Consider the following 26,170-nt stretch of genomic DNA (forward strand, 5'->3'; position numbering starts at 1 on the left):
GAGGTAGGAGGAGAACCAGGTGAGAGCAGTCCCAGAGATCCCAAGGTCAGCGAGGCAGGAGAGGAGGATGGAGTGATCGATGGTGTCAAATGGAGAGGAGAGGTCAAGGAGGATGAGGACTGAGGAGAGGGAGGCCGCCTGAGCACAGCTGAGGGAGTCAGTGACTGCCAGGAGAGCCGTCTCAGTGGAGTGAGCTGTGCGGAAGCCGGATTGCAGAGAATCCAGGAGTGAGTGATGGAAATTGGAAATTGTTGTTGGAAAGAGTATGTGTTAAAAATCAGCTCAAACTAATGAAAGATTTGAAAGTCACGTGGTCAGAATTCAATTGCCAATGTCCATGATAAAGCTGTTGAAGTTGAAGCAGTCATAAAGCATCAATATCGGAAGAAATGTGTATCACTGATACAAACTCAACTCCACCTGAGGTTATCCCAAAAGGTTTTCTATATTCTTTGGTGGTTTTACTTCAGCACATCAGCATCAAACTGTGGTTGATATTTGGTTTCTCTCAATGAAAATAACGTGGGGAAAAAAAGTCTAGATATTCTAAGCAGACCTACTAATCCTTAAGCTAGATTTTGATACCCCAAACTCTTCAAATTCAAATGTTAGAAGGGAGCTCGTGGATATAAAGGCCGGTTATTTATTAGTACATTTACTGGACATTTACAGGAAATGTCCCGTTTCTTGATGGAGTGCTGGGCTAAAGCAAACTATCCACATCTGCTAGAAACAACACTCTATGCAGTTTTGATGCCAGTAATAACTTCCAGAGTACTTGACCTAATTTCCTCAATTTGTTTTTTTAATGTGCCTAGAGTGTTGTTTTTCAATTCAGAATCAGTATAGCTTAAAAGTTCGAACTGGTGTACAGTCACTGCAGTCAATACAGCGTGCCAAGCCAATAGAGACTCCAAATGGGAATAGAAGCAAGTTTTGTGCAAAACTTCTCTGACCTCCTTTATATGAATTGAATCTTGTTCTAACATGTCCTATCTATGACACTACACTTACCACTTAAAACCCAATATTTCTAGCAGGGGCATCCACTGTGCTATTTCTGATTTTTCTAACACTAAATATCACACTTCAACAATCATGGATTACATCTATATAAAATATATCGTCGTATGGAGATTCAAAGCATACATATAATTTTATTTGGGTTTAGATGAGGCAGAGTTTTTTTGAACATGCAACTGCAGCTGTAGATCACTTATATGATATGATATACTATGATTTTCAGAAAGCTTTTGATAAGGTTCCACACCAAAGACTGATCCTCAAATTGGAAGCTGTAGGCATTCAGGGTAATGTAAGTAGATGGATTATGAACTGGTTGATGTATAGGAAACTGAGGGTGTTGATTAGAGGAGTTGCCTCTAACTGGAGTGAGGTTGTTAGTGGAGATCCACAGGGATCAGTACTAGGGCCTTTGCTGTTTCTAATCTATATTAATGATCTGGACTCTGGGATAGTTAGCACACTTGTCAAATTTGCAGATGATACTAAAATAGGTGGCTCAGCAGATACAATCTCGGCAGCACAGGCTATTCAAATAATATTCAGTTGTGGGCCGATACCTGGCAGATGAAATTCAATGTGGACAAGTGCAAGGTATTACATGCAGGTAACAAAAATGTTCACTATAATTACACTATGGGAGGAATAGAACTAGATGAAGTAACGCATGAGAAAGACCTAGGAGTCTATGTGGACTCCTCACTTTCCCCATCCTAATTTTAACAATATAAATATGTATAATTGTAACTACTTTATATGTAGCTATTTACTTATTTGACAAAATATGTGAAATGTAGTTGTTTTTCTTAATCCCATTCACTCACACACTGTAAAGTTGTTACCCCTCCTCCACACCCCTCCCCCAGGAGCTATCATCTGTCCCAGGGTACACCAGGCCATCTGTCACAACATCTCACAGCTGACTGCAGGTAGTTGGGGAGGTAAATTAGTGTTACTCCCAGCACTAAAGCCTGCACTACATCAATATACTTCCCCATCTCAAAAGCAGAACTCTATGGGGTTAAACAATAGTTTTACTGCTGTACTTGTACTGGAATGAACACAGCCACAAAATAAACCCTATCCCTTAGAGAAATAGTATAATGCTCTTGTTCTTTGTCAGTTTAATTGCTTGTCATTAGTGAAATACAAAAGTAAAATCAGTCAGCCAGAGTACAATAAAGAAGAAATCACTTAGGGCTGTAATTCATTATATAGAAGTAAAATGATGATCCTTGAACCACCTAACTTGGTCAGTATTACTGCTATAGTAGATTACAGGTAGATAGTGTAAGAAGGCCAACCCTGTGCGTTAATTTATACATTTTCACTCACATGTTTATTATGTCTTTACAGTGATACTTGCTTTCATTTCCAAAAGAACAAACACGAAATAACATGTACACACACCTACGCGTGGTATTATATTGATTGTATTGATGAATGGCCAGTTGCACAATCAAACCACCTTTTTTTTTTTTCCTCTCTTTTTTTTGTGTGCTTATATATTGTTGGTTTAAACAGTGTCTCAACTTTTAACTCGCCTGCTTGTTTTTCTTCCACCACATCGACTAGGACTTGCAAGGCCAGGTCATGTGCGTTGGAGTAAAAGCCGGAGCTGTAGGCTGATTCTGTTTAAAGGACATCTGCCAATGGAGCCATTGTCCCCAAGGACAGCTGTCACCATTACTTCATCTGCATTGGTTCAGGCTAAAAAAGCAAACGGAATAATGCAAACAAGCTGGGAAGCCCCCACACTTAACACAGGGCACTGGCACAGAGAGCCCTTACTGCGGGGTCAGAGCCGGAGCGCACAGCACCTTCCCACCATGGTCCTGCTGGGAAAACTGGTACGGTAAGCTTTACTGGGGTTGTGTGCTGGGTTTGTTTGCGCCACAGTACTTTAAAAAGCAGATACTGAAAAACTAGTGGCTGTATGTTGGGGGGATAAACGCGTTTTAAGACAATGGTTGGTGTAGTAATCCCGTCCAAGCACTTTAACCTTTCAGGCGCGGATCTAGTTAATTATCAATCTCGCACACGTATGTCTGTCAGCGAATTAGTCTCATGTCGAATAAAGGGGTTCAAGATGTAGTTTAAAGCACGTCAGTCGACATACAACAGGATACGTTTACTGTTTGGGGGTTTCTAGAGGCAGAGAGTGAATTAAACCCCCTCATTTTATCCAGCTCAAACTCGCGTTATGCTTCAGTGTTTCATTATTGATCTGCATTGGATGCGTTTCGTCACCATTGCAGTAAACGACTGTAACTATGAATACAGTGTTATTTCGCTTTGTACTGCTTTTATCATTAGCGTATTGATTATTAGTGTTAATTGGTTTAGACATTTTAATGTCACCAAGATTTCTGTATGTTGTGATATTTCGTTTTTTTTTGTTTGTTTGTTTTTTAAGGGATGACGAAATGTGCACTCGCGTTGTTTGCTAAAATTGCGTTTGTTGTTGTTCGTTTGTATATATTGAATAGTTTATTATGAGTGGAAACAATACGTGTAATTGAAATATTATGCATTTCTTTTAAAAGGATTCATATTTGTATGTAGTGTGGATGCATTGGCCCATTTCAGTGCACTCTGGTTGCTCTTCAAACATTAAATCCACCAGATACCTATATTTCTAACACGTAACAGATGCCACGAATGGAAATCGCTGTGTGTCGTGCTGCTCTGATGAACAGTTACCACCTTATCGCACTACTGCTGCCGCTCGCACGTAAGAAGGAGCTGTGGTTATATAACGCAGTAAAAAGCGCACATAGAGTAGTAATATACTTTGAAACCATTGCCCCGGTTCATTTCCTCCAATCAAAGAAGTCATTTCCACTGTGCCAGACTATTACATTAACTGCTGGTCAAATCAAAGTCGTCTGACAACCTGACCAGGTGGGATCTGCTGTGACACGAATCCCCGGCAGCGCAGCGCAGCGCAGCTCAGCGCACTTCATTCCCCGCAGCAGCAGCAGCAGCAGCAGCAGCAGCAGCAGCAGCAGCGGCGCGCCGGGCGGGCTGTCAGCATGGGCGAGCACAGGGCGCTTTCCGTTAGACAGGTAGCAGCGCGGACACGTATGCATGCATGCAATTGCAATATGTTTTTGCAAACTGCTGCACCGGATGATGTTGATGGATATGTCGAGATGATCACCCCAGTGAAGCGTCTCTTTAGTGACACTTTCTTTGCAAGTTTCGGTATAGGATAGCATGCATTTTGGTTACGTGCGTCTTGCTGTGTCAACATGACCCATTCACAACGCCGTAAACATGAGTATTATTTTCTTTTGTGTGCTCTCTCTCCTGCAGGTATTCTGCGCTTTCTTCATTTTCGGTGCAAATGTTACTTTGGGATACATTTACAATCGCCACAGACGCTCCGGAGAATGGGACGAAGCCCCATCAGATCCCGAACATGGTAAGTACATTTGTATGTATGTGTGTATCTGTGTGCATTGTGTGATCTTCAGACAAGTGTTTGAGCGACTAACGGATCCGAGTCATCTTGACTGGGGTATCCTATGTATGGTGTTAGATTTGCTATTGTTTATATCAAGTAGATGAATGATTATGTATGTCAATACTGAAGCAGCAATACAGTGAAGATTCATTTTATTTTATTTTATAAACGAACATGCTATCAATAACTCATGTCACACTTTTTGTAGGTTATTTGCACTTTACATAAGCTGTGGGTTTGTGTATTGCGATGCATGTACAATATGCAACTCCCAACTCTGCTTGAATGAACCTTTCATTGAAAACAGAATTATATGATGGAAAAACATGTCCTGTAAGCAAACCGCATGTAAATCAGTAGTGTAAGAGCTCAGGAGATAGACAGATAGTTATAAGTAAGGGAGCCAAATAAGATTTTTTAAAACCGGTAAATAAGCCTTTTATTTTTTAGTTCACAAAAAAACTAGTCACTCTGTAGTATATTTTGGGAGGCTTCTATGTATATTGGCTTGCAAGTAAACCCTTTGGTCGACTTTACTAATGCCACTTTAAACATGTCAAAAGTTTACAGGAAAGCTACATCACTGAGCTTGTAGCTCTGCTAAGTTTTAATCTGCAAATTACATTTTGTTGCATTTTATATACAGAATGCAGACTGGCTGCTTGTGAAGTGGGTCATGCTAAAATGTAATGCTTTTGCCTTTATTGCAGCACTAGAAAGCTATATACAATCAGTTTTACACTTGTATATTAAATAAATCTTTTTGCATATGCAACTGTTTTTAATCAAATCAGTGTCCATTTACTGGAGATAATGGAGATTTATTTGAATAGAACGAAAGATAATTGCATATTCAGCAAAATAATACACTTGCAGTTCAGATTTATTGCTGGTGTATTTTAGACTATATTACACCACACTGAGATAATCTATTGGTTTCATTTACTGAAAACCTTGTGGGAAAGCTGAGTGAACTTTAATGGACTCTTTGTGAGGATGGATAAGTTTCAGCTAATAAGATACTGATCTCAAAATCCAGCCATGTGCTATGCTTTGCAAGGAGTGCCCCCGCTCCCCCCCAGCCCATTTAGCTTTGAGCCTGTCCTAGTGGAACAAGAAACATCTTGTCGAGGTTAATTGGTCTCAGCCTCACAGACCTTCTTTCTTTTCACTGCAAACAATCTCCGATGCCGGTAAAGCGCGCATTTGATTTTGGCTTGGGCAATCACACTGCAAGCGTGGCCCCCAACAGATGTTAACGGTTGTTCCTAATGGTAGTTCTTGCAGATTACCCATGGGTAAGCACTTCAGGATCATGCAAAGGCAGATGCTTTGAACTACATGAAGCCGAACCTCCTGGCTGCCGCTGTGACAACTTATGCAAAACTTACAACAGCTGCTGCTCAGATTTTGATGAGCATTGCTTAAAAACAGGTAATGCATTGTCTGCAGTACTTTCTGATGCTCTTTTTTTGGGGTAGCCCATTCAAGTCATATACTCCTCAAGCAAAGGACAAGGAACACTGTGCCTGGAGTGCATATTCCTCTCCTGGTTTTACTTGCAACCAAACATAATAATAAATAAAGGAATATACTACAAATTGTCATTGTGTCTCTTAAGGGGTGTGTTAAGCACTCATTGAAGTTTAAAACCAAACAAAAAAACTGTTAACATCTGGGACATTAAGAACCAAATGTGTCCCAAATGTGTGTGGATATGGATGTATGAATTTATATATCTAGAAATGTCTGGTATTAGTGCTACGGGCATACATGTATCATTAAGAGGATAACAATGCACTACTTAATTTGCAGGGCTTATCACTATCAGATACAGTTGTACCCCTTTCAGTCAGTGACTGATAAGCTTGTGTGTCATTGTGAGCTTCTATATTGTCTTTGTGTCTCTGTTCTTTTGTTTTGGTTTATCCGGTCACTTTAACAGGGCAAACGACTGCCACGACTGAACTTTTCAAATCCAATTTAAGGTCATATCAGCACACTTTACTCTTTTAGTGAAATGTAGTGTGGTGCAAATGTACTGCTTTATCTGATTTCATGATCTATTGTACTATACTATTCAAAGCCGCTTGTTTATTGTTATTAGCTCTAGGCTTTGAATGCTCTAAGGACCGTTGTGGAGAGGCCCGAAATGAGGATCACGCCTGTCATTGTTCTGAGGACTGCATGAGCAAAGGAGACTGTTGTACCAACTACAGGGCGCTATGTAAAGGTAAGACATGTCTGCCAGAATAATTGTATAGAAATGCATAATATATCCATTAATGCTTTAGGCTGTTTTCTCCTGTTAAGAAACTGGGGAAAGGTTCTAAAGTTCTTCTCAATTAAAAGTGCAAGGGTTAATGTAATCTTTTAAATTTAGATTAATTGTACACACATGCATGTACTTTTTATATAAGACTGCATATATTCTCTATATCAGTATATATCAATTTATATCACACTCACATCCACACTAGACTACAGGAAGCATTTAACTGACAATATTTGGTATACTATGGTTCCTCAATCAGATTAGAGAAAAAATATTGATATGGAAAATATATTGAGTGACCTGGGCTTGTCTATGGCAGGGGACTCTTCCTGGTTGGAGGAGGAATGTGAGGAGATTAAAAGTGCCGAATGCCCGGCTGGGTGAGTCCACTTCTTTGTGTGTACCTCAGTTTCCTTAGTTTTAATCAAACACTAACATTAAAACTAATTAATGTTTCAGAATGGTTAGTCTCCTATGTCATGCATCACAATGGCCAAACAAATCCTGGAGGAAGAATCCAGAATCAAATTGGTGACAAGGAAACTTGAAATTGTCCCTTGACGCTTTCATCCAGTTAAAGTCATTAGTGTTCCTTTTGAATAACCCGCATGAAGATTTAATTTGGTTACTGCTTTTTTCACTATGTATTGCTCAATATATGGCTCAATAGTACATATGCCAAAAACAATAAGGTATTTCTAAATACACCATGCTCCAATTTATCCAGAACCCAGCTGTCTGTATTTTGTGAATCCTCATTTGGCTTAAACAAACTTGACAATGTGCCTTTTGTAGCCTTGTTGTAGGGAGGCACTTTTTAGGAGAGATCTTTTTCCACTCCTCCATAGAGGATCTCTTCTACTGCTTTGCTCTGTTTGTGCTTGTCAACTGCTTTCTCTAGTTCACTGCATTAGATTGAGGCCTGGTGGTGGTGATGGTCAACAATGATGACTTTATGCCCTCTTCACCATTTTAAACTTGAATATTTGTTGAACATGTCCTTTAGAATCAAGTTTTAAATTTATTAGTGAGGGCAACAGCTTTTAATACTTCCAAGTATCCCTGTATAATTCCAAGAGAAGCACAACGAAACATCTGCAGAGAAACAAACCTGCCACCTTGGATTTTCTTTCTTGTTACCACTGACGTGCATAACCAAAAACCAACATGGGCTAATCGATTTGGGAGTCATTCAGGTTCTACTTTTGATGTTGCCTCTTCAGGAGTGGTTGTCTTGTCCATGAAACTCTGCTATGAACATGAGCTTCAATGCTGTTGACATTGAAGGGTACTCTTGGAGGTAGTGATGATGCAAGATCCCCAGTTGTTTTCTTTGTCTTGGAATTATTCTCTTGAACCACATTTCCTACTGCCTATTTGGGTAAAATCTTTCCTCCTCTTCCTTGTAGGGTAGTAACCATAAGCTCTGAACTTTAATTAGGATAGATATTATGGTTGAAATATAGTATATTCATATTTTTTTCTTTAACTATATAGCTTTTGATAGTCAGTAATCTTAAGATGATGTTGAATGTTATGTGTTTGAAATGTTTAAAGGGTATATATACATTTATTTTTTAGATGTATATTCTGTATTATATTTGACAAAAATACACAACATACATCCACAATTTCTTGGCTAAATCCACTTCTAGTGACATTTAATTGAGGGTATGAATACATCTGGAGATAACTGCATATGCACATGTGTTTGTGCATAGTCCTCAATAAGTGGGACATTTATTATTGCTCTTTACATTAAGGTGGTTGTTTTCACAGCTGATTTCATAATTTTTTCTCCTCTTTGAAGGTTTGTTCTTCCTCCTCTGATAATGGTCTCAATTGATGGCTTCCGTGCCTCTTACATGAAGAAAGGCAATACTGTCATCCCCAACATTGACAAACTGAGTAAGACTGTCAAGACTGTTTACAGGGATGTCTGTGATTTGTCAAGTTTTCAGTTTGTTATATGAAGATTGTTGTAAATTGCTATTTTGTCCTTAAGCATGGTTTAACATAAATTACGTATTTTATTTTTCTATTTATTAGGAACATGTGGTACTCACTCGCCTTATATGAGACCAGTCTACCCCACAAAAACCTTTCCCAACTTATACACACTGGCCACTGTAAGTGATGTATTTTATTAAAATGTTGTGTATTTCCTCATCTGTGTTTATTTTCTGAGAATATTAAAAACAAATATAACGTTTTATATATAAATTATTAAAATCATTTGGATGTGAACATGAAATGTAACCAGTAGCATTTTCTAACTTTTTTACTGTCATAATTCTGTAATGCTTTTCTTTTGTTGTGCTGCATCTAGAAGTTTTGTTTTAGCTAGTTTTTATTATTTTTCTTTAAACAATGAATTCATAAAAAGAAGAGAATCAGCATTCAATTATGAAATAATAATTTCAAAATAAAACTCGCACTAATCTGCTTAGGTGTTTATATTCCCAAGGGCCTCTATCCAGAGTCACATGGGATTGTTGGTAATTCCATGCACGATCCTGTGTTTGATGCCAACTTTAACCTTCGAGGTCGAGAGAAACTGAATCATCGTTGGTGGGGAGGTCAACCAGTAAGTTTTTAGTTTTTTTTTTAACTAATTTGGCCCTGAGCCATAGCAAAAAAGAAACAGCAAAACTCTGCATCTGTGAACAATTTGTACTGGAGTTGCCTGACAGCTGGCTCTGCTTCTGTCTCCTAATGTTACTTTGTTTTAGTTGGCTCTGTGCAAGAAAATAAAACTATTGAATGTGTAACAAGAGCTGAACAGATATAAGTTGGAAGATAGTAAATGGAAAATCAGCAGAAACTGTGTTCTGATGCCTATATTGTTGCAGTACTGCGTTTACATCTGAAAATGAATGACGTCAACTTAATTTAATGCAAGCTCAGCAACTTTTTTTAAGTTTGTCTGCATCTACTGTGGTGAAAGGAGCTAGGATTGAAGACCATATAATTGCTGGCAGAAATCTTTTGAAATTACATATTCTGAAATGTTTTGTTTACATTGCCATTGTGTATGTTTCTTATGTGAGCCAGTAAACTTCAAAGTTTGGCCGATCCTTATTAACAGTTCAATTGTCTTTTGCGATTATTTTTTTAATTTACATTTAATCCATCATGGTATGAACGAACCACATTGTTCTTCTTGTAAGGGATGTTCTTTGAAGTTTGCAGGCTTTTATTTTCTGTGGGCACCCTTCTGTTCCCTGTTGTGGCAGCAATTTTACTTTTAATATGTGAGCCAAAACCCCAAATTCTGAATTCAGTGTTTTTAATTTTATTTTACTATTACAGATTAATGACTTTCTGCGCTCATCAATTTAATTATGACCAGATGCTTCAATCTGTGTTGTAACAATATATTTCTTCTTACTAGATATGGATCACATCGGTAAAACAAGGAGTGAAGGCTGGCACTTTTTTCTGGCCGGTGTAAGTTTGCCGCGTTCTTGTCAAATAGTTGTATTTTAATCATGGTCACTTTGAGTAGCTGTTCCCCCACTTTTACACTGTATTTGCACTTTTAACATTATAATTCTCTACCCATGAAGTTACTGTGGATTGAATATCTTTAGACCAGTGGTTCTCAAGACTGGTCCTGGGGTACCACATACCCTGCTGGTTTTTGCTGAGCTCTCAATTACTTACTTGATCCCTTAATTGTAATTTGATTTACATTTGAATCTTTAAATTGTGTAACTGATACAAAGTTGGTTCCTTAATAAGATCATGTCCTTATACAATTGTATACTTACTTAAAACAAATAACTAAAAGGCTCTGATTTAGGAAATTATTAAGTAATAATTTAAGTAAGTTAAGTAATTGTGAGCTCCAGGATTGAGAACCACTGCCTTAGACTGTGGCATCTTATGTAAAAAGTCTTCAGGTGAACCCTATTGTACACACACCTTTTTTAAGTCTTAAAAAAGAGTAAACCTTCAATTTTATAGGTGTTCTCAAGTCCGCATGAGTCAAAACTGACCTTGACATTAACTTTCCTTTAGCAAAACTAAGACTCTCACATACAGAAACACTGGAGTCTTTGATTTGGAAATGCTGAGGGCAGAACTTGATGTGATTTGCCTTGAAGCAAGCAATTTGTGGGCATTGACATATTTATACAAAGTGCGCGCCTCACAACTCCACGGTGCGACTCCTCTCTGGAACCCTGTTAATTTAGAGTCGGTTTCTGCACAATGCACGTTTTCAAGGGGGTTTATTTAAAAGATGTTCTCCTATGAATATCCAAAAAGAAGCAAGGAGATGTGAGGATGAGACTTGTGAAATCCAAACTGAGCTGGCTTCATGGAGGTCTTGCTCAGCGATGGAGAAGGTGGTGTCCTGCTGTGAATTAGTGAGAGATCCCCTGTCGCTGAATTAGAAGTCATCCTTTGACAAGAAACAGCTGTGCCAGTTGAACTTGCAGCTGCCAACACCCTGCAGTCTGGAGAGCATTGTGATGAGAGGCCTAGGGTTTCAAAGGGCTGACAGAAAAGCGATTTCAGGGAAATCGGCTCTTGAGGTTTTCCGTGTTGCTTTCCCAAATCAGATGGACATCAAGGTTTGCAACGCTGCCATATAGAGCACTTTTGAAGAGTTATTGGAAGCTCCATGCATTAGGAGCCCATGTATTTCTTCATAGGATATGATACTTGAGACATTCTCCGTTATTCAGAGCTTGTTTATGTATGTGTGATAGCTTTCATCAACTTATTAAATAACTGACCCGAAGGTTATTCTTCATAATATATATATATTTCTGTTTTCCTTCTTTGGGGAAAGTAAGAATTATACCCTTTAATACTTTTTTATGTAGAATTACTTTTAAAGTCTGTCTTTTGTATTTTTGCAGGGTTATTCCTCTTGAACGGAGAGTGATGACAATACTTCAGTGGCTTAATCTGCCAGACAGTGAAAGGTGAACTTCACTGTTCCCCTTATGCTCTTGTAAAGAAGTTTTTATTTTTAAATGTACAGATATATCCTTAAAATGTTATTAGAAGTTTGCAGATTAAGCAGTAAAATGTGTATGAAAACATTGGAAACGCATTGTTTTATCATCCTCTATTATTAGTGTGTAATAGAAAAAAAGTGTCAGTCATTTAAAAAAACAACCTGAAGCTGTTTGTTCAGACAGTAGAACTGCATCTGACTGGTTATGGTAAGCTTAGTGATGGCCTAAGCAAATGATGCATACAGCTCAGAAAAAAATTAAGAGACCACTGCAAAATTATCAGTTTCTTTGGTTTTACTATTTATGGGTCTGTGTTTGGGTAAAATGAACATTTTTGTTTTATTCTATGAACTACTGACAACATTTCTCCCAAATTCCAAATAAAAATATGAATGGAATGGAACTGGCTGCCATACATGTAGAGATGCTGATTTAAGAAAAGAAAGTGGTCTCTTCATTTTTTTCCAGAGCTGTATGTTTACGGTTATAAAAAACGGTCATAACCGGCACTTATACTTACACATGCACATGTATGTACCTGTCTGTTTAACTTAAGCTGTTCACAAGTAGAGTTGTTAACTATTGGGATCCCTCAAAAAGGCCCGCTTGACAAGATTCTTGTATTGCTCGGCTACCAAATGAACAAAATGGGCCAAACAGCCTCCTCCAAGTTTGTAACCTTCCTAGTCTTCTCCCTGTTCCAATGAAATAAAATCCCATTGATCTGTGTAATTTCAGGCCGTACGTCTATGCCTTCCACTCAGAGCAGCCAGATAGTTTTGGCCACAGACTGGGACCTTTAAGCAATGAGGTGAGATCTGTGATGTACTGTAAGAGAAATCCAAAAAAAATGCTAATGCAGGTCAGGGTTTCCATATGTGAAACACCTGCTCCAGAGCTCTAATGCAGAGCAGATGTGCTTTATAGAAAACAGCCCTTTGTGTTCATACGGGGTCTGTATTAGATTTCCTAACCTCAAGGCAGGGGAGCCAAGATAAACTGGTTGCAAAAACAAAGCACAGCATAGAGCTAGTGGTCTAGGGTAAGGCTATGTTCTGGAATATATTGATTGATTAAAATTAAAAAGCCATACTGAAGTGTTTAGGTGCAACCTCATTTCACATTTAATAAAATAATTCTGCTATAGCTTCTTAAAATGCACAATTTTTATTAAATGTATACTCTGATATTCACCCATATATTATGCATTTTCTCTGCAGTTAAACAACCCACTGAAAGATATTGACAAAATCATCGGGCAGCTGATGGACGGCCTGAAACAGATGAAGCTGCATCGCTGTGTGAATGTCATCCTAGTGGGAGACCACGGTACAGAAACTGGCAGCGACAGCAATCCCCCCCGCCCCCCTCATGTCCAGCCTATTGTTTACAACACTTAGATCTGAATGGAAACATAATGGAAACATGAAACATGATTTGAAATGCATAAGTGATAATCATTTGTAATGGTAAAGTTGCTACAGGTTTGATTCATTTATTTTGTGTCTTTGTGACTGTCCCACTGCTGCACTGTTAGCTGTTTTCTGCTTTACAGAAGGTGGGCTGATGTACGTCTCTGTTTCCGTTCACAGGAATGGAGGAGGCCCACTGTGACCGGACCGAGTTCTTGAGCTCCTACCTACAGAATGTAGACGATCTTATTTTAATACCGGGGTCTTTAGGCAGGATTCGCTCCAGATCGCCCAACAATTCCAAATGTAAGTTGCAAATCAACATGCATAAAAAAATTGTGAGATAGCATAATGCTGGAATTTTTATTTATTTTTATAGTATTTCTTAGCAGCAACCCTTATCCAGGGCAACTTAAAATTGTTATTATAAAAAAAAATTAAGTTATTATAATTATAATCACATTATTTTTACATACAATTAACCATTCATACCGCTGAGTTTTTATGGTATTAAATAAGTCTTGCTTAATTTGAGGTAAAAGCACTGTGTGTATTTCTTGGAACAGCATGAGCAAAACAAATTGAAATTTGTGTTAGAAAACATAATGTCTTTCAGTCATTTAGAATTATACCAAAATAACCTTGATGTACTCGATACAAGTACTGTGTGGCAGTTTTTATGTTTTTATCTGAGTATTTATCATGCATGATGTATCTAGAAAACCATTTGTTTACTTATCATTTTTTTTAATCAATTGAAATGGGAAATTCATTAACATTCAGAAATGTAGAGACTTTTACAACTTTGTAATTTTCACTTTCAGATGACCCCAAAGCAGTTGTAGCAAATCTAACCGTGAGTACTTTCTCTGGTTTTTGTTTTGGAGTCAAAAACTTTGGAGATTGCTCCAGTACAGTATTTAAAAAGTATCTTTGCAAAGATGCTTGCATTGTAAAAGAAAAAGTAAACATTTTCAAAATCTAAAATCATTATTGAAACTCAAACAAATGCAGTTGTTCTTTTTGGAACAAAAATGAAAACCCACATCTTTCTTTTGTTGTTAGTTGAATTGTAAATTGTAAACAATTGTAAATCAAACAGAAAACTTCCATCTGCTAACTAATTTATTTATTTTTCAGTGCAAAAAGACTGAACAGCACTTTAAGCCTTACTTGAAACAGAACCTCCCTAAGCGTTTGCACTACGCCAACAACAGGAGAATTGAAGACGTACATTTACTTGTGGAAAGGAAGTGGCATGTTGCAAGGTAATGGTCTGTTTTGTAGCCCTGTTAGTAAGCTTTTTCTCTCGGGCCAGGAGAGAGCCCTCAAACCAGGACTTGTCCAAGCATTAGCCAAATTGGGCAGTCTAGGTGAATTATGGGGGTGGGTGCCCAGGTGACCGTTCACCTAGTGCATCACTAACCCTTGTGTCAGCCCTGAAAACTACCAATTAGGAAAGATCCTTCCCATCCCAGAACCAGACAAAAGTGGAAAAATCTTGCTCTGAAAATCCCCCATCAGGTGTTAGGCGATGGAGCGGTGAAGTCTATAGGGAAAAGATTGAGAATCAAATCAAGGACAAGTTCCCTTCGCTGGGAGATCCCTGTATTTAACTTGGCAAGCCAGGAAGAGAAATGAAATCAAATGAAATGAGATCTTTCAAATTTGCTTTGCAAAGATACAGACAGTCTAATCACTGGCACCACTAGTTTATTAACTAAAAGGTACATTTTTCCCACCAAGCAAAGAACCAGCAATACACTTCTGTTGGCAGGGAAAGTGTAAAATCTCTATTGACAAAATAAATAAATTAAATAATCAAAAGCTGTTTGTTTACTGAACCCCAGGCAATATCAAATTTTTAAATCGTGCCATTTAGTTACTACATGTATGCGGCTTTCATCATATACATTAACATAGAATTATAAATTGATCTTGTTGGCAGAGGCTCGGTACAAGGAGCTCACAAATACACTTTATTCCACTAGGAATAAAAAACTAAAAAATGTATGCGGTTTGAGTTATCTTGATCGTGAGAATTAGATCACTTGAGTATTTCAATCTTCAGTAAAAAAGCAGTATTGTTAGGTTTTCCTTTGGGTGATGTTACATACAACTTATCCAGCTTAATGCATTGATGGTTCTGAATACATATGGGGGAATTGTGACCTTAAGAGCAGAAGATTCAGTTTACACATGTTGTTTAATAAATGGATGGATCTGTGGTCTAGCTGAGGCCTACAAGTGTAGTGGCTCAGGGCTGGCTATGTTCTGTAATTGCTAGACATTGATTGGCAGGTAACTTCTCTCGCACTCGGCAGAATGATGTTGGAATCGGGCATTAATAATCCTCTGGAGTCATGCAGTCACTCGGATTATTCCTACAGGTAATGAATGGCATGCAAACAACACCTCGAGTGTGGTTGAACCAAGAGTTACAAATGCTTAAAAAGAGCAAAAACAAAACTAAACGAAGCGTGGACCGTCCTTTTACGTACTGGAGTGAATTTGTTTTCTTTTCCTAATACTCAACCATTTGCATTGCATTTGATTCCACCCGAGGTCCTGCAACTAGGCCCCATATTCAAAATAATATTTACAACAGTGAAAACAGTGAAAAATGCATTTTTATTTTGTATTGTATACATGTAGTTTAAATTAAATTATACAATTTAGTATACAGTGAGTGGATTTGTATTTTCTGTCAATCGGTACTGTTTTTCTGGAATCTGCTCGGAATTTAATGCAATTGCAAACCGGTGAGCTGTTTTTACCTCTTTTTCATTCCCTAGGATAGAAACCTAACCTTTTTACCGAGTTAATTTTGGGAAGATGCTTATGATCTGTCTTACAATGCTACATAGCACTCAGGATAAAGTGTGTTTTGTGTTTTAACACGTTTACATTGTAAAGAGGAGCAGCAGTAGGCTATATACTTTGTGTATAAGTGAGACTTCTTTTGTGGTGTGTTTCTTTCAATGGAATAACCTTTGTTTTCAGTATTTAATTAATTTTCCTTTGTGTGTGTGTGCTACTTACAAATTAAAAACTGTACTTTCCTGTCGTGGATTGAATATTGGCACAGATAAGCAACAAACCTTTGGGCGGGGATGTTTCAGTTTAGTTTTGGACTGTTCATATTCCCCATGGTTTTGGTTTGTCCGGTTATTTCTTAATTGGCATAAGTCTAACTGAACAAGCGGAAAACCACGTGATCAATATGTGCATGTGTGTTTGTGGAGCAGGTTTGCAATATGTGGAGTAGTCCTTTGTCACAGCTGTGTTGCACTTCTTTTTGAAGTCTGCAGGAAGCTTCTCAACACCACATTTCCTCGAATAATTAATGTTACCAGCAGAAACCGTTAATGAATCACAGCTGAAACTGCAGCAAATAATTAAAAATCAAAAATCAAACGGTAACCTTATGCAACCCTTGAGGCTCAGTACGTGTTCGCTATTCTAGATGGATGGGGATTTTCTTTTCCTCTTGCACAACCTCCAATTCAAAAAGACCAGTGCCGCTTTCTCATAAGGTTGCTGTGCTTTATTGTTGGGAAATATACTTTGCGTAGTTTTGTCCGTATATCCCCATTGTTGACAGTCCAACTGCGGTATATAACTAAATTGAGCCTAAGACTGCGTTATTCACCAGGTATTCACCTTCAGGTGGTCAACCGAAGCCTTAAAGATTTGTTTCATGCCTCTCACTAACACCTGAGTCTTCTGTTTAACCTAGGAAATCTACAGATGGCAAAAAGCACCCTGGGAAATGCTCTTTCTATGGAGACCATGGCTACGACAATAAAATCAACAGCATGCAGGTAGGAGGGTTTTAAAACAAGCTCCGGTTCATTCCGTCATTATTGTCAATTCCTGAATACTGATGGATAACTTTTGCTTTTGTCTAGACCATCTTTTTGGGGTATGGTCCTTCCTTTAAATACAAGACAAAGGTCCCAGCATTTGAAAACATCGAGCTCTATAATGTCATGTGTGGTAAGATTGGTTTGTCATTTTATTATACATGTTGTTTTTTTGGTTCTATTAGCAGTGGGTTTTTTTCAGTCCATTGTCATTTCCTAGCTTGTGGTTCTTAGAAGACAGACAGGTTTGGATTTGGAAGAGAACTAATTCAGAAAAAGAAAGTTGTAAGCAGGATCATACAGCTATGACTATAATAATTTAATTTAAAGTGCTTTGGGCTGCCTACTTGTTCAATGAATAATAATGCATCTTTGTTTCTTTCTTGCCCTTTCCCACAGACCTTTTGGGTCTGAAGCCTGCTCCTAACAACGGGACCCACGGAAGTCTGAACCACCTATTGAAAAACCCCTCGTTCAAGCCAACCATGCCTGATGAAGTGGCTAAGCCACACCCTGTATCTGCCTCTACTGTAACTGATGACCTGGGGTGCTCATGTGAGGAGAAGGTTGGTTAACAGAGCAGTTGTTTTCAAGGAGTTCAATCTGGCAGATCACAGACCTCCGTATCAGAATGCAGGTGTAACAGCTATAATATTCCTACAGTTCCAAAGGCTTCCCGTAGTGTAGCTAGGAAGTTCATAAGGTGACAGTTGAGGTTTAATGCATGAGCAAAGATCTTCCTGACCTGGGCCAATCTTAATGTACAAGAAAAGGAAATTAATTGGTTGCCTCTGGGGTCTTGGAATCATTTAGCTTTTTTCTGAAAACCGTAAGAGAATAACATAATTGTACTAAGGTTTTCAGTAGGGTGAAGAAAAGGAAAGTGCCAACTTTGAACATAGTTAGGTCCATACAAATTTGAACAGTGACACAATTGTCATAATTTTGGCTCTGTACACCACCACAATGGATTGGAAAGGAAACAGGCAAGATGTGCTTTAAGTGTAGACTTTCATCTTTCATTTGAGGGTAGTTACATCCAAATTGGGTGAATGGTGTAGGAATTACACTCATTTTTATATGTGATCCACCCAATTTTAGGGGCTCAAAAGTATTTGGACAAACTAACATAATCATAAATTACACTGAGTTTCAATACTTGGTTGCAAATTCTTTGCAGTCAATGACTGCCTGAAGTCTGGAACCCATAGACCTCACCAGATTTATGGACCCAACTGTATATTTTCCTGACTTGTTAGAATTCCTGCATTTTTACTTTACTGTGAGAAAATGTATAGGAATTAAACTGTGGAATAAAAAAATAATAATAAAAAACAAAGCTTTCCAAAGCTGCAGTACCAGCACGTCAATGTATTTCTCTGTTACAGAAGGGGGATGAATCGAGCTCACGCCTGACAAGCAAAGGATCGGATGGTAAAATATATTTATTCTCTCTTTGGAATCGTTGGACATTTCCCTCTTGAAATGTACAGGTTTAGCAGTGCACAGGCTGAATTCACAAAAATAATGCCTGTGATAATTAATACACGTGTTTTACTTGTCTCAAATGTAGAGAGTGCCATGGCTCCACTAAATGTTCCTCAGCTGAGTTTATAAGCAGTGTGTTATCTCTCCCAGTGCTCTATGCTGTCAATGGTTTAAACCTGGCGCACAGCCTTAGTGCAGGTCAGGGTGACTGTGATGTGTTGTACAAATAGGACAAAACAGAACAGTTTATTTGTACTGCATCTTCTCTCTACCGGCCAGTATTAACTGCAGTTGGTCTCTGTAAATGGCTCCCTTTTATTACACCATCCCGGGATATCATTCAATTGGTTCGATTAGTTGGTCCTGGGGACCCACTGGCCTGCAGGTTTTTGTTCCAGCAGAGGTGTAAATTAATTTACATCTAAATTGAATGTATAAGGTGCTTAATTTGACTTTGAAATCTGTTTAGATTACAAGTTGGAGAATGCAAGTGCTTGTTTTAATTTTAGATTATCCAACAACTTAAATGTATTATTAAACCCTGATTAGGCAAATTATTTGTTAAATTAAGTAATATTATCAATAATAAAAGTTGGAGCAAAAAGATGCCTTTGCCAGCCTGCCTACTGTAAATGCTTTCACATTGTTTTTAATAATTTAAGCAGACCATATTTGTAATTTTGTTTTCTTTTGTTTACATTTTATATTGAAATAAAAAGGTGTATTTAACTTTAATACATGTATATTGTATAAATTACTGTATTTTTTAAAATCTTTTTATAGAAAGCAAGCATCTACCATATGGCCGACCTGCTGTACTTTACCGTACAAAACACAGCCTTCTATACCACAACGACTATGTCAGTGGTTACAGTGAGATCTTGTCAATGCCTTTGTGGACATCATACACTGTCCCCAAACAGGTAGGTGACCGAGCATTTGAAAAGAGAATCGAACACATTCTCATTAGGTTTCTTCAATTGAGTTAGTAGGATTGATGTACTTCTACAATTTCTGAATTTAAGAAAGTAAATTATTATGCTAGCAAGGGTATAAAACAAACAGAATCTGGACTAGTATCCAAATGGTATAGAATATCCTCCAAGGAATTTTTTAGTGCTTTTCAAATTAATTTCAAATTGCACAAATGATGGACAAGTTCCATCATCGATCAGATTCTTCTCCACACCAGTGGTCACCGTTGGTTTACAATTTCTTCCCCACCCAGGCAGACACTTCGCCTCTGCCGGACTCGCTGAGTAACTGTGTGAGGCCTGACCTCCGCATCGCCCCCGCCCACAGCCAGTCCTGCACTGTGTACAAGGGGGACAAACAGATATCCTACGGGTTCCTCTATCCACCACGTGAGTTTTGACGTGCATTCTGCCTAATGTCTTTGGTTGCCTCTTTTGGGTTCTTGTGATCTGTACCCTTCAAAGTACCAAAGATAAAATGCTTTAAGAATCTGAATTGCTATTATTATTTATGTATTGGTTCCATGGACCAGAAGAATATTTAGGACTAGAGTTGTATGTTGAACCGTATGATTGGATATTTCATTATAATATATTGTATAATAACATTTAATGACTGTATTGGGTGTCTACTAATATTCTTCCTTTCAGTGCAAGCCTTCTCTCCATGCAGAGTGATTTATTTTCTAGGACTTGGGTATTCCTGGATGGGTAGGGGAGTGATATGAATGGGCAAAGGTTCAGAAAAAATAAAGACTGGAAAGCCAGAATCCATTCTGCATGCTCTCTCTCATATTTTCCAGAACGTAACCAAGGTTATTGTGCATTTTAGTCACCCACAAGGACACTAAAGCAAGCTGTCCTACCTTTCTGTATTGATAGAACTGGCATCAGCTGAGGCAAGATATGATGCCCTACTCATCACAAACACTGTTCCGATGTACCCAGCCTTTAAAAGTAAGTATATCTTGATGCTGAAATGCTACAAAGAAGGCGTTGCCTTTTTAAATTAGCTTGTTCATCTTGCTGCTTAAGAGATTCCTAGAGAAAGAGAACCTAAAATCCCCAAAATATTCTACCAGAGAGACTATAATAGAATATTTATTATCTCATTCAGTGATTTAGAAAAACCTTATTGAATAACATATCAATTCTACAATTTTATCAAATTACGGTAAAGAAGCCCATATAGTCATGGTGATGTACTATTCCTTAAAAAATGCAAGAAGTCACACGCATTTTATTAGAAACAGTTGGGTGTTTTACTATGCAATGTCTTACAAGTGCAGAATGTAATACCAAATTAAAATAAAAAATACAATTTTAAATACAAAACAAACTTTGTGAAATTAGTTTTAGGTATCCAAGTTTTATATTTGTATTTCCATAGCTTATTTAGGTTATTTGCCTTCTTGTTTATGATCCTCTTCACAGAGATTTATGCGCGTGTGGTTTTCAGGAATGGATTTGTTTGTATAGGCAGTAAACACTGATGCAAAGTGCTAAACAATGGAGACGCTTTCAGTGCTGTGGACTCGTTGCTGGTGTTTTCTGGAAACAATCACAGCACGTCGCTTATCAAGTGACCCGGAGGCCAATGAGAGGGGCAGTGTGCAAGCAGAGCTGCTCTTCTGTTCAGTGGCTGGTACCAATTATCCCCCAGCAGGGGAAATAGATTAATCTTGTGTCAGGAGGCAAACAATAAGCACACTGGGGCAGGGAAGCTGAATTCATGTTTTTTCTTTGTGCAAATCAGTATCAGTCTGTAGATGTTTTAGCTGAAAGGAACTTTTTCCCTTAAAACATTCAGCAGCTGTGATGTGGTCAAGGGAAAGCCACCTCCACTGAGGACGGGTTCAGTAAAAAGATGTATACGGACAGCCCACTTCCTTACTTCATAGATTAGCACAGCAGTTCATACTCTCAGTTTAAGTGTCATGGAGCGCCATGATTCTAACAAAGACCTGTTGTTTTCTAACCTCACTAGTTAGAATTGTGAGTGACTTGGTGTGGCTGCATACATCATATTGTAGTATTTTGGCGGTGAAAAAATAGTTCTTGTTGCAATCTTAACCTTAATAGTGCAGGGTGTTGCCCTTAGGTGTGACTACTGAGCAGATCCAAACCCCACCCTTCCCATTTTCACCTTTCCCCACACATTCACCCTACACAATAACCAACATAAACCCATCAAATACACACAATAACGCATGATAGTGAGTTCATTTAACAGGGACCCTCGCACAGTTCCATGCAAGGTGCCCTAGCGCTCCTGTTCCTATTCCTACGCTGAAATGCCAGATTCATTAGTCCCCACTAAGACTAATCATGTACGGCTTGCCCTGCAACACTGCATGTAGCACTAGAGACTGACACGCTACAATATGTTAAACCCAGTGAGTGTAAGTGCTTTTTGAAATATGAAAGACTGAAGCACTGGATGATGAGAACCTGATGGCAAAAGTGAGAGATGAAACTCTGACTGGAATGAAACTGCCCTCTCTCTGGAGCGTAGAGGGATCCAGAGAGACCAGCTCTGACTTTTCACCTGTTAATAATTATTTGGGTTAAACTAATGCAGCCACGAGTGCGTACATCTGGGGACTTGTTAACGTCGCTTTGAAGACCGACGGCATGCGGTGCAGCACAGGGCCGCGATCACAGAGCACTCCCGGGAAGGCATGTTTTGCATTAAATGTGCAGCATTTGTTGAGATTGGTTTCCATTCATCCCAGTGTGATGACTAACATTTTGTGGCCCATCTGGAGTGTGCCCGCTGTTTCGCAGGCGGGTCTGAGCAATGACAGACTTGTGTTTTCCTCTCCTGCAGGGGTGTGGCACTACTTCCAGAGGACCCTGGTGAAGCGTTACGCAAGCGAGAGGAACGGGGTTAATGTGGTGAGCGGCCCCATCTTCGACTTTGACTACGATGGACTACGCGACTCGGCAGAAAAAATGAAGCAGTAAGTGCAGTAAGCAGTAAGGTTCATATGGCCATCTTGCCAATAGGAAATATGAACTCTTAAAAATAACTGATTTTAGAAACCTTTAAATTTGCACTTCCTAGTGCTGTTTTCTTATTAGGAAAAAAACTAGTGATTATTTAGGTGTGTGCGTGTGTGTGTTTAAACCCTTGTGGTAATTTTTCAAATTGGGAATAACCGAAAAAATTGTATGCTTTACCTTTGAACCAAATTTGCACACCTGCAGTTACTCTCAATTATTTTACAATTGCAAAATTAGATAATGGTGTAAATTGTATAGCTTACAAATTAAGTCTTGAATAATTTTATATTTAACTATAATTCTCAAAATGTTTAAAATAATCGACAAGCTCAGACTAAGCAAATATCTTGTTAATTTCAATGGTCAGATCTTGGTTGGATCAAAAACCAGCAGGTCAGAGGTCCCAGAGAACCAGGGTTGAGAACTGCTTCCCTGGAGCTTGTGCCACACCACATTATCACCATCTCCTGTAGTCCTGCTCCTCTTGCAGAGTATATTCATGGGGTACATGGCACTTCAAAGTTCAGGTGTTACAACATCAGTCCAGAAGACTCGTGTGCAAGTCACTGTTGACACATTGTAGTTTTCATTTTAGCTGGATAAATCCATTCCTGTCCGTGGTCAGCATAACTTCTTTATGGCCTGGTCTTTGGGTTCCATATTAGCTTGTCTCCTGGCCTTTCAGTCCTATATAATATTAAGGGAAATCAAGTCTCCACTTCCTTGCAGAAAGTCATACAAGTGAGATGTTAACCACCTGCCATGCCATTTGAAACACTCCTCAGTCCACATCCATATGCTAATTAATTCTCAGGCTACAGATTGCTTTGAAATTTTGCTTTGGACTCTTACACACTGAGCTACAGTACACACACGTTTGTCCCTGTTCTTTTTTTTTTGTACGGAGACTGATTTAACTGAGCCGTGTTAAATTATCCAAGCAGGGTGGAAGCCATCTCCCAAATGTTGAATAAACTTTGAGACTATAATCTAATCTGATCAAACCCAGTAGTGCCTCTTGCCTGAGGTTTACAAGAATCTGGATGCAGTACTTTATATATTCATGCAACCAAATACTTTAAATAAGTTTGATATTTGTGTACTGAATTAACTTTTTCCTTAAAATCTTCAGCAGCTGGTCCACATTTGACATGTTTTACATGATGCAATTATTGTTTCATATATTCTAATAGGATTTTACTGACACCTGGTGGCTAAACATTGCACTGTGATTTCTTTTCTTTTTTTTTCAAAATGGGTTTTAAATTATTATTATTATTATTATTATTATTATTATTATTATTATTTATTTATTTATTTATTTATTTTTGGCAGACGCCCTTATCCAGGATGACTTACATCATAAGTGCAATACAAAGTGCAATTATGGGCCTGGTATTCCAAAATTGGTAAATGATTAACTCAGGAGTTATCCCAGAAGTCATGGACTTACTCTAGTAATCCTTTAGCAACTTTGGAAGATCGGCCCCTAAATATCTGAAAACAAATGGAGAGTTTAAAAAACAATTTTACATACTTAACCATGTAAATGAACAAATTTTTAATCACATAATACACAACATAAAATATATTTTGTTTTTTTAAAGGATGAATTATAATTTTACATTTTAAAAATGTGGAACTCCATGAGAACTGCCTCACAGCAGTGTTCCAACTGGTTTGATGTGTGAAATATCAGCCAACAATGACAACATGAACCAATTCTGAGGTGGTAGAATGTGAAAGCAGTGCCTTCTGCTGAAAGAACTGCTTTGATCATTTTTAAACCTTTACTCTACCCGTTGAATGTAAAGTATTATTTTATAGTAAATTCTCAGCAATCAGGAAAGACTTCCTAATTTGTGAATCGCCCCCCTCTTTATCTTCAGATTGTTCAATCATAGATCCACGTCACGTCCATTGATTTTTAATGTGTGGATATTTATCTTGTACCTCAGTGGATTTTGTTGCTGTGGGGTGAGGCTACAATACAGGTTTGTGTTTTTGTTCTTCACAGGTTTGTGAGTGGATCGGTGCCGATTCCTACTCACTACTACAGTATCATCACCAGCTGTCTGGACTACACACAGACCGCGGACAAGTGCGACGGCCCACTCAGCGTTTTCTCCTTCATCTTCCCTCACAGATCTGAGAATGACGAGAGCTGTAATGTAAGTCCTCTCTTGTCACTCAGACGTTGGTGTTTCCGCCATCATTATTTCCTGATCTCTTCCATAACCCAACAAGTGTGTTTGTGCTCATGGAATCTCCTGTGTTCTTGAGGTTTCTCTTGGAATGATCTCCCTTCCCAGAAGGTTTTTATTTGGCACGTCAAGCATTTGTTGCAATTTGGAAAGCCAAGTTTGAATCATTTCCCCTGCTTATAATACCACTGAAGTATTTGTGCTTTCTGATCAATACCATATACTTTGACCTGTCTGCTCATGAAATTTGCTGTTGATGAGTCTGACCTTGCCAGCTCGCCTCTCCGTACCAGCACCGCATCGGCAAAATTGATATATTCTCAAAGAAAACAACCTGCAAGGGTAATAGAGTGCTATTCCCTTGTGACCTTTAATGATATTTCTTTCACTTCCTCTTTGTTCTTCTGCTGAACACAATTTATAATTGAGCAGTGCAGGAATTTGTGCTCTAAAGCTCTATGTATTCACCTTTTGGTTGTTTTTTGAACGTTCAGAGAGCATTGGCCTTAGCAGATTAGTGCTAGAGCTCAATTTTGTTAATTAATAATTAAGACAGATTTGCATATTACAAAATCATGATTGACATTTTTAGAATAAACAAATGTAACTCATACATGAGATAAGGAGATTACCAAGTCACTTCAATTACGATGTGACAAAGTATAATAGGGAAAACAATATAATTTGAACATAAAGGTCAACCTGTACTAAATGATGTGGCTTATGAAAACTGATAAATGGATGTTTTTTTTGTTGTTTTTTTCACCAGAAGTTGAACATAAAACCTTAAGATAATAAAGAACATCTTATGATTTATGAATTTCTTCATTCATTGTTTTAAATGCAGAGCTCTGAGGAGGAATCCAAGTGGGTGGAAGACCTCATGAAAATGCATACAGCTCGGGTCAGGGATATCGAAGCTCTGACAGGCCTGGACTTCTATCGCAAGACCAGCAGAAGTTACACTGAAATCCTTTCGTTAAAGACTTACTTGCATACATATGAGAGCGAGATCTAGAGAGCTAACGCAGTGTGGTACATCTTAGATGCACAGGTGTATATTTTTATACTGTTTCGTATTTATTATTCCTGAAATGTTTTAATGGCCATTAGTATTCTAATCATATCTAACAAATGGGCCTTTTTTAAAATAACAAGCATGGAGGGACCTTTTGATTTTGTGTAATTCTTTTATTTTTTTTAATTTGTTTAATGTCGTTTTAAATAAGTTTTTAGTGTGTCTGAAAAACGTCTGAATTCGGGGGATTTGTTTTAGGTGGAAAGCTTTGAGGGGGTGCTACAAGAGTGCGAGTTTATGGTGCTGTACTGTACACTACAGTGAATATTGCGTGTATACATGTATTATTAAACTGTGTGATTGACTTATTTATGCCTTATAGACCAATGAAATCACAACATAATAAACAAAGTTTTTTTCCAAATTGAGTGCCGATGTCTTTGGCTTGTATGTTATCATTAT

The 26,170-nt window shown here is 38.2% G+C and overlaps 1 protein-coding gene across 3 annotated transcripts; it reads left to right on the plus strand.

Annotated features, from left to right (window-relative positions):
• The first annotated feature begins 2,530 nt into the window (after positions 1–2,530).
• On the plus strand, positions 2,531–26,136 carry LOC136714232 (ectonucleotide pyrophosphatase/phosphodiesterase family member 2). Of its 3 annotated transcripts, none has more exons than XM_066691617.1 (25): positions 2,531–2,873; positions 4,342–4,450; positions 5,771–5,926; positions 6,600–6,725; positions 7,087–7,147; positions 8,578–8,675; positions 8,817–8,896; positions 9,235–9,354; positions 10,162–10,217; positions 11,639–11,704; positions 12,479–12,551; positions 12,961–13,069; positions 13,333–13,458; positions 13,977–14,008; positions 14,293–14,420; positions 16,892–16,976; positions 17,064–17,151; positions 17,418–17,584; positions 18,407–18,452; positions 19,290–19,429; positions 19,735–19,870; positions 20,363–20,437; positions 22,311–22,443; positions 24,504–24,657; positions 25,538–26,136. In XM_066691617.1, the coding sequence occupies exons 1-25, from the start codon at positions 2,676–2,678 to the stop codon at positions 25,706–25,708; spliced, it is 2,733 nt and encodes a 910-aa protein (XP_066547714.1). In that variant the 5' UTR covers positions 2,531–2,675; the 3' UTR covers positions 25,709–26,136. The 3 variants fall into 3 exon arrangements, with proteins under 3 accessions (XP_066547714.1, XP_066547715.1, XP_066547716.1); XM_066691619.1 differs by lacking the exon at positions 2,531–2,873 and adding an exon at positions 3,667–4,091; XM_066691618.1 differs by lacking the exon at positions 5,771–5,926.
• Positions 26,137–26,170: the final 34 nt, after the last annotated feature.

This window comes from Amia ocellicauda, chromosome 18 (assembly GCF_036373705.1).
Source record: "Amia ocellicauda isolate fAmiCal2 chromosome 18, fAmiCal2.hap1, whole genome shotgun sequence".
NCBI lineage: Eukaryota > Metazoa > Chordata > Actinopteri > Amiiformes > Amiidae > Amia > Amia ocellicauda.